This window comes from Schistocerca gregaria, chromosome 1 (assembly GCF_023897955.1).
Source record: "Schistocerca gregaria isolate iqSchGreg1 chromosome 1, iqSchGreg1.2, whole genome shotgun sequence".
Taxonomy (NCBI): domain Eukaryota; kingdom Metazoa; phylum Arthropoda; class Insecta; order Orthoptera; family Acrididae; genus Schistocerca; species Schistocerca gregaria.
The window spans coordinates 789,058,649-789,076,257 of NC_064920.1; the positions used below are offsets into that span (position 1 = coordinate 789,058,649).

Sequence of the window (17,609 nt, forward strand, 5' to 3'; positions counted from 1 at the left end):
ACATTGTTGACAAGTTGGTTCTGACCCAACAAGTAAGTGAATTGATTGTCAAGTCGTGTGTGCAAAAAGTTTATGAAACGCGGGAGATCGTATGAGCGCATGTTGACACGAAGTAGGGTGTGTGAATTGCTTTTAAAACAGAAAATAAGGGATTCGGAAAGATTAGCAATGGCAGATCGAGACCTTGACCGAATTGAATTGAAGTAGAGACCCTACATGAAGACGGATAGAGAATAGAGGACAGTACAGACAGACGATGCAGTATCGCGAAAAATAGGACAGATAACGCACCATAACGAGGATAATGTACGTCAAGGCATAGAAAACATAAGTCAGCATACGACAGAGGAGCAGGAAAGTAGAGAGACAGTATTCTAACTTGCGTCTTGAATACGTAGAACCCATAGGACAAGTAATCAGAGCTCCCTCACCACAGAGTACAAGGAATGCGAGCAGAAACGTGTCACAACACAGTTCAATGCAATCGGTTCCGAACCAACTCTTGGGCGAAAACACAGAGCGTAGGACGTCGGAAGAAATCGCAATAGGACTCACAAATTTGGCAGAATTATTACAACAAATGACGGAAACCATGACAAGACAAAATAAAGAAATTGCGAACCAAATTAAAATTCAGAATGCAGAAACGTCGAAACAATTTACAGAAACCACGAGACAAATGCGTGAGATTAAAGAACGAAACAAAAAAATTCAGTCACACTTAAGTCATATTGAAGACGAGACAAAAGAATCTCGAGAAGTGATAGGAAACTTAGCAACAGGTCACAATCAATTGAGAACAGACATTGACAAGGTACAAGCGGACGTACAAACATTGTGTAATGACATTCAGGACGCGATCAAAACATTACGTACCAACACCCAGGGAGAAGTCAAGAAACTAGAGAAACAGGTAAACGTAATAACTAGACAAGCAGCAGGTACAGCGCGTAAAATTCTTCAAAACAGTATGTTACACGAACGTATCACAAAAGCAGCGCTGAAAAGATATGATAGCTGCATAGTCAAAATAGAAGCGCAAACGAAGCGACAATTTCAGAAATTGCTAACAGAGTTGTTGCAAACCATTGAAGAGCGTAGCGAACAGGATCGAACAAGCACTGAGTCTGCAACCACATCCGTATCTGTAACAGCAACGGAAAAACAAGCAATTAACGAAGATATCATGCATTTTCGATTCCAATCACAAGGGGAAAATAACATACCTGAAATCAGACAGCCTGCATCGCAACAAACACGTTTCGAAATTCTTGATGAACAAACGGCACCACAAACACATGCAGAACCAAAAATGTATAACCACAAATGTATGTGTCAAGACAGTTTGGACCTTGCAATGAAGCGGCAAGGTTAGCCAGACAAGATACCCAACCAATACGTGACAATGGAAAGCCAGATCGCGAAGAGTACACTGCAATGCCATCAGCTACACGTTCACAACCGATGGAAGAAAATTATTGCGTACCACTCCAACGATACTACGGAAGGGTAGGCGAAAGTTACAGTGGACAATATCCAATGGATCTACCACAACTGGAAAGAACGGCGGGAGAAATGATAAGACACAAAAGTGGCGAAGAATCGTGAATTCCATATGGAACTATGACGAAGTACGACAACGATCATTTCCTCACAGTCAGAAAATTTCAACACTTTCGAGAAGGAAACTCATTACATCCAAGAACTTTTATTGATCAAATCCGAGTAGGATTACCAGAACACTGGACGCTAGCACACAAATTAGAATTTATATGTGTACACATGTCAGGAACAGTCGCAGAAACCATGCAAAATGTTGCAGCGACATGCCGATCGTACGAAGATTTCAGAGAGAAGTTTCTCTCACGATATTGGTCCAGCGAAGCACAGAACAGAGTGAAGTACGAATTATTACAGAACCCATATTTTGAAAATTCAGGAGAGAAGAGTACCGTGAAATGTTTCGAATTAATGGCAAAGAAAAATCAATGTTTAGATGTACCATACAGTGACGGAGAGTTGATTAAATTATGCTCGATGAAGTTACCATTGAAATACCAGCAATCATTAGTAGGTCGCGGAGTCAATGACGTCGAAGCATTTAAAGGTATTCTAAGGGAACTAGAGTTCATATTTTCAGAAGATGACGCAAGAAAAAGACGAAGCGCACGTGAAAACGAAAGCAAAAAGCAGTGGAACCCACATATACAGTTCGAAGAAACAATAATTACGAACCACGTGACAATAGATTTCAACAAAGAACCGGTTATGGATTTAGAAGAGAATATGGCAATAACTATAATTCACCCCAGGAACGGCAACGACTATTACAGAGGGAATAACGACAACCGGAACGGGTATTTTAGCTCCAATAGACCGACAAATTATCAACTAAGAAACCAATATCAACAAGCGGAGCAAGAAAAGAGAATACAGATAGAAGAGGTGGAGGTAAGACAACCAAACTCCGATAAACGTTCGAATTGACAGCTAAGCGCCCATGCCAAAGAGAATGACGCACCGACCCAGGACAATTGCAGCACCTTGAACGGAGAAGTAAATACCTTATCACGAGAAGAGAAGAAGAAATAAACAAAACCGCTGGGACCAGATGAAAACGAAGACAGGAAAATAACAATATCGTGTTGGGACGAAATTAATTGGGAGAATACTGACGAGGAGGATGAATTACCAGCGGCATGCACAACGAAAGTAGGAGGAAAGGACGAAGTAATGAGTATTGCAGAGGTATTTGAGATGGAAACCAGGGAAAGCGAATTCAATGAGGATAATGCGCAGTCGACATAAGTTGAAAATAAGTTACTAGTGGGCACACAACCCAACGTATATAATGAAAGAAGTTATGAAGCGATAATAAGAGCATTTAGGTGCGATTATGTGGAAGTAGCGACGAAGTAGGAGAAGATAGACGAGGATGAGGAAGAAGTAGAGGATGTTGAAGAAATCGTAAATGAAGGAAGAAATAGAGAAGAGGAAATAAAAGAGAGAGAAGTAGCAGTCGAAGCTTATCCTACAGAAAGTTCAAATTCACAATGGAAATTCCTGAAAAGACTTATGTATGATTCAGTGGAGGATTCGTTGATGCAAGAAGAAGAAGAACAGAACCAACCCTTTCAAATTCAACCAATTGTGAAGGCCATGGTAAAGCATATCCCTGTCAATATTGTAATTGATAGCGGAAGTGAACTGACTGCGATCTCAGAAAATTTATTTATGCAGTGTAATGCCAATAAGGAATTGCCAGTTTTGAAAACACGTAAGATTAAAGTAAGAGGTCCTATTAGAAACAATGATGCGGAAGTTACGAGACAAACAAGGTTAACTCTTTCATGTCAAGGTCAAAAGTTCGAAACCAACTTCGTGATTATACCTAAACTAACTGTAGATTTGATTATAGGTGCAGATTTTTTAAATGAGAGACGAGCGATAACAGATATGGGGAAAGGTAGCGTAACATTCGGGAATGTCACACTTCTCTTTGAGCAAAATCTAAAATTAGAAGAAATACCAGTTATAAACAAACAATTAAGAATGACGCGAGATAAAGAGGATGAAGAATTAGAATGGCATGCACAAAAGGGGGAATCGCCTCAACTCATGTTCGAAGTCCATAAAGAAATCGACGAAAAATTGCAACAACTTCAAGGTATTTCGGAACACAGTAAAAGAGAATTAGAGGGTATTTTACGAGATAAAGCAGAGGTATTTTTACCTAAGACTGGCAGTATTAAACACTTTCAGTACAAGTTTGAAGTAAAACACCACAAACCATTTAGAGAGCCACCCTATACAATCCCGTTAAGCTACAGGAATAAAGTATTCCAGGAGATATCTAAAATGTTGGATGATGATATTATTGAACCAGCTACCTCCACATATAACAGCCCACTCCATATTGTACAAAAACGAGATGGGAGCAACAGGTTAGTGCTTGATTCCAGACTGATCAACTCAATCATAATCACTGAGACAGATCGCCCAGAAAAATTACAGGAATTGATACAAAACTTCCACGGAGCTAAGATATTTTCATCAATTGATTTACGGAGTAGTTTCTGGAAAATAGAATTGGCCCCAGAATGTAGAAAATTTACAGCATTTATCGTATTCGGTAGATGTTACCAGTTTAAACGATTGCCATTTGGTTTAAACATATCATCAGCAGCCTTTATTACGGGATTTAATACTATACTCAGTCCTGAAATTTTACAAAAAATTACTTGTTATGTTGATGATGTGATTATAGCAGAACCCTCTTGGGAACATCACAACGACACATTAAATCAGTTTTTACAGATCATGAAAGAGCATGGGGTCACAGTAAATATAACAAAATCCAAATTTGGAAGACGAGAGGTCAGATTTCTAGGACACATAATTTCAGAGGAAGGGGTAATGCCCGACCCAGAAAAACTAACGGCAATCAAAGAAATCTGTACTCCATATAATAAGATAACTCTCAGAGGATTTCTAGGCCTAACCGGATTCTATAAAAAATTTATTTGGATCGACTCTCTCGCAACACCACGCCCCATGTGCATTGACTGAAAAAAACACACCATGGGTATGGGATCAACAAGCCAATGAAGACTTTTTAAAAGTGAAAAACGCACTAACAACAGCACCGATTTTAGCACATCCTGATCTAACACAAAATTTTTGTATGGCCACTGATAGCGCGAAAACAGGTTTAGGAGTTGTTTTATTCCAAGAATACGAACAGGCAGGGCTAAGATCATATAGAACAATTGCATTTGCCAGTCGGGTACTCACAAAAAGCGAGAAAAACTATTCAGTCATGGAGCTGGAAGCATTGGCCACTGTATGGGGCTTCCAACGTTTTCGATACTTCCTATTCGGAAGAAAAACAAAAGTATACACTGACCACAAAGCATTAGAATTTCTGTTATCCGCCAAACTAACTCATGGGAGGTTAGCCAGATGGATGTTAATACTATAAGAATTTGACTTCACTATTACACACATACCAGACCAGCGAGCGTTAAGCAGATGCTTTATCACGATGTCCACAGGGTGCATCCAATAACGTAAGTTTGGAAGCAGCAGAAGACCTTTTTACAATGTACTATATGAAACAAGTACCTTTCGAAAACTACATTACGACAGCATTGAAAAACATAGGCAAAGAACATGACAAGGATCCCGAAATACTAGGAATCAAACACAAGTGGAGAAGTAAGGATTTTCCAGCCATTCGACAGCACCATTTCGTAAAAAACAATGTTTTATTTTTTAGACGAAATGTTGCAAGGAATGAATGGTTAATTTATATCCCAGATGAATTAATTAATAAGTACATGTGGTATACACATTTAAGTAATGGCCACTTTAGACCAAAGAAATGATTTTTAAAAATAAAACAAACAAGCCATTTTCCTAACATGGAAAGACGAATTAGAACAGTATTAGTCAAATGCAAAAAATGTATGAGGGCTAAACACGTCACTCTCCAAACCAAACCACCTATGTTTCCAATAATCCCTAAAAAAATTAAAACAAATAGCTGCAACAGATTTGATAGGGCCCCTCCAATGCACAAAAAATGGATATATTTTCATATTTATAGTTTTGCATCTTACTTCCAAATATGTTACCTTGACACCATTAAAACGTGCAACAGCTCTTACTATAAGTAAAGCATTTAGACAAGATTTTCTCAGACATTCTAGGTCGAGTGGAACGAATAATTTCGGATAATGGCCTACAATGCAAATCGTGCAATGGCAAAACACGTTGAAACAACACAAAATAAAACCCATCTACATATCTAAGTACAAGCCTAGCGTAAACTCAGCAGAACGATCTATGAAGGACATAGGTACTTTATGCCGATTATATGCAGGTAAAAGACACAAAACTTGGCATATATACCTTAAAAATTTTCAAGAAGTAATAAATGGAATGCCACAAAGCACTACACTACTACCTCCAGTTACTGTACTTAAAAATATTGAACCCCCAAACATAACAAGAAAAAATATTAGATTTCCTATTGTACCACGTAGACAGCACAAACAAGTCATAGCAACAGCACTCTACATCATCAGAAAGGGAGCCATTAAAAGAAAAGAAAGAGGAGATAGAACAGCAATTAAAAGAACATTCTCAGTAGGCCAGAAAGTATTTCTAAAAACACATCATCTCTCCAGCAAACAGAAACACAATATACATAAGTTTTACGCTGCATACAAAGGACCTGTCATAATTAGCCGAATTGCTCATGATAATGCTGTGGAACTAATGAACCCAAAAACAGGCAAAACCTTAGGACTTCTCCATGTGAGCCATATCAAAAAGTTTGCAGATTAATTTTATTACTGGTAAATAATCAGCACAATATTTCAAGATTATGTTGCAGATAAGATCGTCAGGAGAAAGAAGAATGAAGAGAGACGAAGGTGGGAAAAATAAAGTAGTTTCAATAAAAACAAAAACAAAAATAACACCAATAGTACCATGGATTAAGGTGAAGGGATAAAACGTAGATAGTCTAAAAGCATGAAATACTAAAATGCAATACACCCACTGACGACCACCGACAAGGTAATGAACGCACGCGATGCCGCATTTTTGAGCGCATAAAGCTTCACTCAGAACTGCAGAAGTCTCATCTGTTGCATCCCCTTTTTACCTAATACTAGTGTCGATCGTCAATTGACGCTCATGGTATTCACATTTGCTACGTAAGTTAAAATCTGAAACGCGATGATTTTTCTGTTATATAATTTTTGAGAAGCCACATCAGCCACTGTAATTTACGATAAGTTAGATAAGTAATTAAAGATAATTGAGGATCACTGTAGATCATTTTGATAGTTTTCTCTTTTGTGAAACTTAATTTAAAGCTAGATTATAGATATGATATGGCATAGGTCATCCTTCGATCCATTGTAGAACTTGGAAACCCATTCAGGGAATATTCGTTCACATTTTTGTTGAACGCAGTTGGTTTTTATCATCCTGTATTAAAACATTTCCTTTTATCAATAGTGCAATTTATAAACAATGTTTTGTGAGTAGAATAAAATTTCCAATGGTAAACTTAACTGCTTTTTCGATGTTATTTTACCAGCTAACTAAAAATAAGAAAGCCTTGAACCCCTTCCACTAAATTTAGTTAGTATTAAGATTTTTCTACAGGGAGTGCAGTGGAGCTGACGCTGAAATCATTAAGTATTTGATTATATCATCGCTAGTCTCACTGAACTCTTCTGAACTGTACATGTCATGTGTGGTCTGGCGTCTCCCTACCAGCAACAGGTCCCAGGTTCAAGCTAGTTAATTCCCTAAGAAACACGATCAGAGCGTCGTTGCGCGAAAGTGGTAGGGAGACAGGACTTAGAACAAACAGAAACCACGCAGAATGTTAGAGTGCGAGTCCAATGTCCTAACCGTTACACTGTGGCGTTTTAGGGCACACTCATTCATGTTCCCGTGAACACAGGGATGCTTACTTAAAAATTATCGGTCACTCCAGTGTTGCCCTTTCTTCTTCATCTTCGTGATGCGCATGCTAAATGTGTCGTCACACGGACCGAGCATTCCAACATCAACGTTGAGCGTGCCGAGTTTCTGACGTCATAGTGTGGAAAGAGCAAGCTGGCGAGTTTTTCGAACGTGCATAGAAATATCAAGCATGATAATAATCTGAACACTTGTTCGAACGTAGACCAGTGAGACGGAAGAACGCCACCTTCATCACTTGCAGGTTACCTCTTTTCAGTACGTAGTCGCGAAAGCCATATTGGCTCTCAGCTGAAGACCATATTCGGTGTGTTTTATATTATAAATTACCTTCTACAAATATATGCCACTTGAATGTACCAGTAAATTGAAGGTCTGTCGAAAACTTGTCGATACTGGTACGATTTGTTGTAATAAAATGACGAGAAATAACACATTGCTGGTTAAAGAATTTGCGAGTTGTAACTTACACTTTATGAAAGTATGCCGTTTGAAGACAACAGCACTTGGAGATCCTCAAATAGGCATTTTTCTTGGTACAATTTGTTATATGTAAATGGCAATTAATAACATATCTGCAGCTTAAGTCTTCAGGAGATGGTAACATACAAGACATGGTCATATGTGATCAAAAGTGTCTGTACACCCCCAAAAATATACGTTTTTCATATTACGTGCAAGGTGCTGCCAACTACCAAATGGTTCAAATGGCTCTGAGCACTATGGGACTTAACATCTGTAGTCATCAGTCTCCTAGAACTACTTAAACCTAACGACATGACACACATCCATGCCCGAGGCAGGATTCGAACCTGCGACCGTAGCGGTCACGCGGCTCCTGACTGAAGCGCCTAGAACCGCACGGCCACACCGGCCGGCTGCCAACTATCGCCAGGTACTCCATATCAGCAACCTCAGGAGTCATTAGACATCGTGAGAGCGCAGAATGGGTCGCTCCGCGGAACTCATGTACTTCGAACGTGGTCAGGTGATTGTGTGTCACTTGTGGCATACGTCTGTAAGCGAGATTTCCACACCCCCAAACATCCCTAGGTCCACTGTATCCGATGTGATAGTAAAGTGGAAAAGTGAAGGGACACGTACAGCACAAAAGCGCACAGACCGACTTGTAGAGTGACAGAGACCGCCGACAGTTGAAGAGGGTCGTAATGTGTAATAGGCAGACATCTATCCAGACCATCCAAAGTGCATCAGGATCAAATACTATGACAGTTAGGCGGGAGGTGAAAAACTTGGATTTCATGTTCGAGCGGCTGCTCATAATCCACACGTTACGCCGGTAAATGCCAAACGACGCCTCGCTTGATGTAAGGAGCGAAAGCATTGGACGATTGAACAGTAGAAAAACGTTATGTGGAATGACTAATCACGGTACAGAATGTGGCCATCCGATGGCAGGGTGTGGGTATGGCGAATGCCCGGTGAACGTCATCTGCCAGCGTGTGTAGTGCCAACAATAAAATTCGAAGGCGGTGGTGTTGTGGTGTGGCCGTGTTTCTCATGGAAGGGGCTTGCGCCCCTTGTTTTACGTGGCACTATCACAGCAGAAGCCTACATAATACGTTTTAAGCACCTTCTTGCTTCCAAGTGTTGAAGAGCAATTCGGGGATGGCACTTGCATCTTTTAACACGAACGAGCATCTGTTCATAACGCACGGCCTATGGCCGAGTGGTTTCACAACAATAACATCCCTGTAATGGACTGACCTCCACAGAGTCTTGACCTGAATGCTATGCAACACCTTTGGGATGCATTGGAACGCCGACTTCTTGACAAGCCTCACTGACCGACATTGATACGTCTCCTCAGTGCAGCATTCCCTGAAGCAAGGGCTGACATTCCCAAAGAAACCTTCCAGTTGAATTACACCTGCGAGAGTGGAAGCTGTCATCAAGGCTAAGGATGGGTCAACATCATATTGAATTCTAACATTACCGATGGAGGGCGCCACGAAATTGTAAGACATTTTCAGCCAGATGTCCGGTCACTTTTGATCCCATACACAATATATTACATAACTTCAACGTAGTGTAATGCATACACACAGAATTACAGTGTGCTGCGTGATGTGTAGGTAGTCCAGGTCTCACCACACCCAAATAAGTTCTGATGCTTTCTTATTGATTTGACAGAAGTATATTCTATAATAATCGAAATTATATAAATTCGAGTGTACTCTCTGTGAGGAGTAAGTTTGATTAATTGGTTGTATCTACAACAGAGCTTCCACTACTTGCAGTAAGATATTTTGCAGTTTATTGTTTCAAATCTTGTGTTTCATATGTTCTAATGATTCTGCTACTGGATATTAACAGTGATAAAATAAGAATAATCTTAGTATTTTACAGAAAAATGAAAATGTTGAAATGATTTTTTCATTATGTGGAACATTATTCTAGGTTTGTACCGCACTATTTGCAAGGAAACGTTAATAACCCGTCATTCTTACTGACTGGACGTGCAACTTTCCTTTTTACATTATAACACGTTTATGGATATTGAACTTATTATTTACGTATCCTGCAGAGAGAACAACATGACTGGCATATGGACAAGGGAGACTGGGTGGTTGGTTGATTTGTGAGAGGGGACCAAACCGCGAGATCATCGGTCCCATCGGATTAGGGTAGGATGAGAAGGAAGGCGGCCTCCCCTTTCAAAGGAACCACCCCAACATTTGTTTGAAGCGATTTAGACAAGGGAGGAAATATGCGCTTTAATAGAGCTAATGTAGTAATACTGTGCCTGTCCGTTTCGTAAACAAACTGTGTAATTTGCGAGCCAGATACAGACGACATCTGCCGCTGGAGAGCGCTGCAGTCACAAATCACCCAGGTACACGCAAATGACATTAACCAACATGTCCAATGCGAGTGCTGTATCTCGTGTGGTTTATTTTAGCAACTCGATCCACGTCGATTCAGTTGCCTTGTCCTGAGTGAGGCCGGCTTAATGGATAACAGCTAGGTTACTCTTGTCCATTTTGAGAACTCCTGTTTATCGTACTTTGTAGTTAATTCTGATGGAGAGCGCTGCAGTCGCTTATACCACGTTGAAGGGCACGTAACGTATGCACAAGTCTAATCATTTCTGAACGTCCAGCAGCATAGCCGAGATCAAGTCAGCACGTTGCACTTTGAATGTCACAGCCTGTGAGATGACGGCTTAAGGATTCTCCAGTCTTCCAAGCTCACATGTTGAAAAGATGGCTCTTTTACATTCCTGGTATGAAGAACACTCAGGTACCCTATCACATCTCGATTACACAACTAGATCCCCCAGTCTTCATCTTACAGGAAGTATCTGGGACTGTTTGGAACTGCAGGTGGAATACAGCAGTAAACATTGTAGTAGTTTGGCAGCTCTATGTGGTCTAATCATTAATGAACACTTTGAACTGGATGTGGAATACCTGATGAAACTTGTGGAGACCCTTCTTCTTCGTGGATGGACTGGTGGGATCAGGGTGGACTGGTGGGATCCGAATTGGAAGACGAAGAACCAGTTATTTAAAATTTGCTGACGACAGCACATTGTTTACAGAATCACAAGCGGAAATGAAAGAACTAGTGGATGTTGTTAAGGGAGAAAGTGAGAAACCTGGATTGTCAGTTAATGGGTAAAAGATCACGATCATGATAACTGACAGAGGTGAGTCACTACCAGCTACCAGAGTACTGGCAAAATATGAAGAAGTTGATCACTTTGTCTGTTTGGACTCATGGTTCAGAAAGATGGTTGCTCTACACAGCAAATACGACACAGAATTTTTTTGGGTAGGGATGCTCCATCGAACCTGAGTGTGATTTGGAAAGAGCGAGTCCTAACCACCACATACCAAATTGAGATTGCTGAAATCTCTGGTGTTTCCAGTTTCCATTATGTTGCTGATCCGTGGAGAATGGGACCGGAAAACAACTGATGTTTTTGAGATGTGGACATATCTGACCTTGCTGAGAATACCATGCCTGAGCAAAAGGACCAACCAAATCAATTCCTCAAGAACTCATGGCGGAAAAGAGGTTGTCCAGTATTTGTATCCAACGAATCGTGCAGTTCTTTGGTCACATAGTTCGATGACAGAGATAACATGGGAAAGATGATCATCCAAGGCAAAATCGAAGGTAAGAGACTGCAGGCAAGGCGATCAAGACGATGGATGGTCCAGATGAAGGAGAAGAAACATCAAGCAAGGGGCGAGCAACTTTGAGATCTATAGGATCAGGAGAAATAAAGACAGAATATTAAGATAATTTATTCTATGAAAGACAGAGTGTTCTTGATGGTCACATCTACAGGCGGCTTACATGGTGGTAATTATTTTTTGTCTGGTCGGCTAATATGTTGTAAGCTACTATTTACTACTACGTATTATGTATTTCAAATAATACAATGAAGAGCCAAAGAAACTGGTACACCTGCCTAATAAAGTGTAAGGCCCTTCGAGCACGCAGAAGTATGGCAACACGACATGCCATGGACTCGACTAAGTGCTGGGGAGAACGGACACCATAAATCCTACAAGGCTATCCATATATCCGTAAGAGTAAGAGGAAGTGGAGATCTCTTCTGAACAGCACGTTGCAAGGCATTCCAGATATGCTCAATAATGTTCATATCTGATGAGTTTGGTGGCTATCGAAAGTGTTTAAACTGAAAAGAGTGTTCCTGGAGCCCTCTGTAGCAATTCTGGAAGTGTGGAGTATCGCATTGTCTGCCGGAATGCACAATGGACATGAATGGAAGCAGGTGATCAAACAGGATGCTTACGTGCGTGTCACCTGTCAGAAGCGTATCTTGACGTATCAGGGGTCCAATATCACTTCAACTGCACACTCCCCATACAATTACAGAGCCTCCGTCAGCTTGAACAGTCCCCTGCTGACATGCAGGGTCTATGGATTCATGAGGCTGTGTCCATTCCCGGACACATCCATCCACGCGATACAATTTGAAACTAGACTCGTCCGACCAGGCAACATGTTTACAGTCATCAACAGTACAATATCGGTGTTGAAGAGCCCAGGCGAAGCATGAAGCTTTGTGTCCTGCAGTCATCAAGGGTACACAAGTGTGCCTTTGGCTCCTAAACTTCACGTCGGTGATGTTTCGTAGAACGGTTTGCACGCTGTCACTTGTTGATAGGGCCAGCATTGAAATCTGCAGCAGTTTGCGGAAGCATTGCAGTGTTGTCACGTTGAACGATTCTCTTCCATCGTCGTTGGTTCTGTTCTTGCGGGATCCTTTTGCAGCCGCAGCGACATCGGAGATTTGATGTTTTACCGGATTTCTGATATTCACGGTGCACTCGTGAAATGGTCGTACGGAAAAATCCCCGCCTCATCGCTACCTCGGAGGTGCTGTGTCCCATCGCTCGTGCGCCGACTATACAGTCTGTCGGTAAACTGAAGAGCGAGCGAGCGAGTCCCCACTCTTGTCAACCCAGCTAAATCACAAGGCACTTCTACAGGCGGTTTCACAACATAGTACCGACCCTGCCGCGGCGCGCGCTTTAAATCTATGGAGACGCCGTGTACAGATACTTCACGGCTTCGTTTATTACTAGACGCAGTAAGACCATAAGGAACACAAAAAACTATAGCTTCTTTCGAAACACAACATTATTGAGTAAATAATATTAACATAAGAACGGAAGTCAGGATTCTACTACAAACATAGGAGCGAATGGCTGTTCATGAGAATGTATGTTCCTCTATTGCTATTCGTAAAAAGAACCCCATATAATGCAATCAATATGTAGAATTTAAGTCTTGTTCCTACTTTGTGTTTTTACTAAGAGGTAGAAGTTTTCTTTGAAGGACTGCATTGAAACCGAGCGAGGTGGCGCAGTGGCTAGCACAATGGACTCGCATTCGTGAGGACGACGGTTCAATCCCGCATCCGGCCATCCTGATTTTCGTTATTTCCCTACATCGCCCCAGGCAAATGGCGGGATGGTCCCTGTGAAAAGGCACGATCGACTTCCTTCCCTAATCCAACTGCACTGCAACTTAACAATTCTTGCAACACGAAGAGTGTTTAAAAAGTAAGCCGAAATTTATAATTTTCTGTGTTGTATCAGTCCGATTTGCTCTACTTTATGAGTGTCTTCGTAAACATGTCTCAAAAGTATGTGTACAATGTTATGCGTATTGGGTATTTACTCTGTTGTCAGTTGTCAAAAAGATTACATGTGTTGTGGTAGCATCAACGAATATTGGTTTTGTATAAAAATAGATTAGAGAACCTGCATTAAATTTTGTTATAAGAATGGAATAAAGTGTAAGAAATTTTTAGAAATGTTAAAAATTGCTTTTGGTGAACCTGTTAAGAGTAAACCAAGGGCATACAAGTGGTACAAAAATTTCAAAGCAGGCCTTAAAGGACAGCGGTTTTACAAGCATGGATGAGATTAAAAATGCACAGTTAAGAGACCTATAAACTACCCCGAAGAAACAGTTCGTAAAGTGTTTCAGGAATTGCAAAAAGCACTGACATAAGTGTACAGTATGTAATGAGGAATATTTTGAAGAGGATAACATTGCTGTATATTAAAAAATAAAATTCTAAACAAAATATAAAAATTAATATGTGAACGCACCTCGTAGGTCACGGTTTTTGCTTAGAAGTCCAGAATCGGTGTACGTGTTCCGAAAAAAAATTCAGCAGTGTTTGGATTAGCTATTGGGTACACCTTTTAACCAATTTGTCTTAGAATCAGGTGAATACTGACCGAGATAGTGTCATGTAAGCATCAAAGGTTTTGCATGATTTTGAAAATGTCTATAACGATGGTTTTTCTCCCCAAATTATTAGTTTTCCTACGTGGCGATTCCAGTAAACCATGCGGCTTATTTTCACGTTTCTTCCTTATGCGTCTTATTGCACAAGGCTGACGTCAGCATAAATTGCCGCCATTGATTGGGACTGGTAATATTATTATAATTATAGTTATTTTTGGGTCGCCTCTTTAATACACGCTGTAATAACATTAGAGACGATCGAACGCTCGTTACTCCGCAAATACCTCTTCTTCGTCTTCTACACATTTTCTTGCAATGCTAGACGATTATGCATCACCTCCAGATATCGAAGCATATCAATAAGTATACAAAGTTAATTGACACTGGCAACTAAGATCCCACGTACAGAAACGACGTATATCACTGCACGCCGATCTACACCGCTGGACAGGTAACGGGTAAGAGATTTTAGGTGCACCTGTAGGCCGGTGGCAGCGTTCTTCCGGGAAAGACCACTTCCCCCACCAAAAGTGTTGCTCGCTCTTCAGTTTACAGACAGACTATAACGCCACGTTAAAACTCACTTAAATCCTGTAACCTGCCATTGCAGCAGCAGTAACCGACCTAACAACTGCGCTAGACACTAGTCGTCTTAAATAGGCGTTGCCGACCGCAGAGCCGTATTTTGCCTGTTCACATATCTCCGTATTTGAATGCGCATGCCTATACCAGTTTCTTTGGCGCTTCAGTGTAAATGTGAAATGTCATCATCATCAATTAGCCAACAAAAACCACTCGATGCCGTACCTCACCGTCAACACAAGAGACGTGGTGCAGACTGGTGACGACTGTGCAGGAGGGCGGGCAACGGCTCGTTCGAGCAGTGCCTCGTGTTCAACTCGAGCGGCGACGAGCCCATTCCCTGCCAGCACGGCTGGGACTACGACCGCACCTGGTTCTCGCGCACGGCGCCCTCGCAGGAGGACTGGGTGTGCGACCGCCGGCTGCACGCCGTCAACGTGCTTTCCTTCGGCCAGCTGGGAGAGGTGGTTGGCACCTTCGCCTTCGCTCGCATGGGCGACCTGTAAGTCACATTTACTGTCACTCTGTCTTTCCATTAATCGTGTTGTTGTTCGAAGCTTTAGCATGTTAAATTTCTCAGGTATTGTTAGCTGAAGACCGCTTTAGCCAATGAAAGAACTTTAAAGAAGTAATCAGTGTAGTTCCGTCTGAACACCACAATTTGTTTCGACACACAGATAAGAAGAAAAAAGGAAAGGAGGGGAGTTGTGTCGAAATTATTAATATTATACACTGCCGGCCATTAAAATTGCTACAACAAGAAGAAATGCAGATGATAAACGGGTATTCATTGGACAAATATATTATACTAGAACTGACATGTGATTACATTTTCACGCAATTTTGCTGCATAGATCCTGAGAAATCAGTACCCAGAACAACTACCTCTGGCCGTAATAACGGCCTTGATACCCCGGGGCATTGAGTCAGACTGAGCTTGGATGGCGTGTACAGGTACAGCTGCCCATGCAGCTTCAACACGATACCACAGTTCATCAAGAGTAGTGATTGGCTTATTGTGACAAACAAGTGGCTCGGCCACCATTTACCAGACGTTTTTAATAGGTGAGAGATCTGGAGAGTGTGCTGGCCAGGGCAGCAGTCGAACATTTTCTGTATCCAGAAACGCCCGTACAGGACTTGCAACATTGCGGTCGTGAATTATCCTCCTGAAATGTAGGGTTTCGGAGGGATCGAATGAAGGGTAGAGCCACAGGTCGTAACACATCTGAAATGTAACGTCCAATGTTCAAAGTGCCGTCAATGCGAACAAGAGGTGACCGAGACGTGTAACTAATGGCACCCCATACTATCACCTCGGGTGATACGTCAGTATGGCGATGACGAATACACGCTTCCAATGTGCGTTCACCGCGATGTCACCAAACACGGATGCGACCGTCATGATACGGTAAACAGAACCTGGATTCATCCGAAAAAATGACGTTTCGCCATTCGTGCACCCAGGTTCGTCGTTGAGTACACCATCGCAGGCGCTCCTGTCTGTGATGCAGCGTCAAGGGTAACCGCAGCCATGGTCTCCGAGCTGATAGTCCGTGCTCCTACAAGCGTCGTCGAACTGTTCGTGCAGATGGTTGTTGTCTTGCAAACGGCCCCCACTGTTGACTCAGGGATCGAGACGTGGCTGCACGATCCGTTACAACCATGCGGATAAAATGTCTGTCATCTCGACTGCTAGTGATACGACGCCGTTTGGATCCAGCACGGAGTTCCGTATTACCCTCCAGAACCCACCGATTCCATATTCTGCTAACAGTCATTGAATCACGAAAAAGGCGAGCAGAAATGTCGCGATACGATAAACCGCAATCGCGATAGGCTACAATCCGACCTTTATCAAAGTCTGAAACGTGATGGTACGCATTTCTCCTCCTTACACGAGGCATCACAACAACGTTTCACCAGGGAACGCCGGTCAACTGCTGTTTGTGTATGAGAAATCGGTTGGAAACTTTCCTCATGTCAGCACGTTGTAGGTGTCGCCACCGGCGCCATCCTTGTGTGAGTGCTCTGAAAAGCTAATCATTTGCATATCACAGCATCTTCTTTCCTTCTGTTAAATTTCGCGTCTGTAGCACGTCGTCTTCGTGGTGCAGCAATTTTAATGGCCAGTAGTGTATTTGATATACTACAATCATCTGTCACTGTTTTCACTGTTTGCCCAAAATACACATTATCGAGTACAGGGTTAAATAATTCCACATGAAGACATGAATGGACAATCACGCGGATTTCTGAAGCCGAAATCTTAATTCATAACGTATTGTACGTACAAATAGCAAAATTAAAGACAGATGATTGGAAATTGTATTATCCTATGAATTTCAACCACGAAACAAGAGTTTTGAATACAGGTGATACTCTCAAATAGCAGTGATGGCGGCTGCTGTTCCCATACGAAATACATGAAACCGTACTATCAAGTTTTTTTCGTTGTAGCGCGATTTCAGTGGTAGAGAAAAACGCCGGTATTGGGAAGAAATGTCCATTGTGCTATGATGCGCTGTAGAGAGGCACTGTACGTACAACGTGAACCCGAACTCCACTGACGTAATTTCGGAGGTTTCTCAGGGATATTTTCTGACTATTTCGGGAAAACTGACCTGTAGTCTCCGATGGCCCGTTTCGGAGTGTTTGCGTTTGATTACTCCCACCCGTACATGTTTCTGGTTATTATTGAAAACATCTGCACAACAGAGGAAACGTCAATGGTATGTCCACTGTGTCTCGTTTGA

At 41.7% G+C, this 17,609-nt stretch overlaps 1 protein-coding gene across 1 annotated transcript in view; it reads left to right on the plus strand.

Annotated features, from left to right (window-relative positions):
- Positions 1–17,609, plus strand: part of LOC126269593 (solute carrier family 22 member 7-like) — a 111,808-nt gene that overhangs the window by 20,260 nt on the left and 73,939 nt on the right. The window contains exon 3 of the mRNA XM_049974004.1: positions 15,128–15,355. Within this exon, the coding sequence (XP_049829961.1) occupies positions 15,128–15,355 (228 nt within the window). The remainder of the gene's footprint in view (positions 1–15,127; positions 15,356–17,609) is intronic.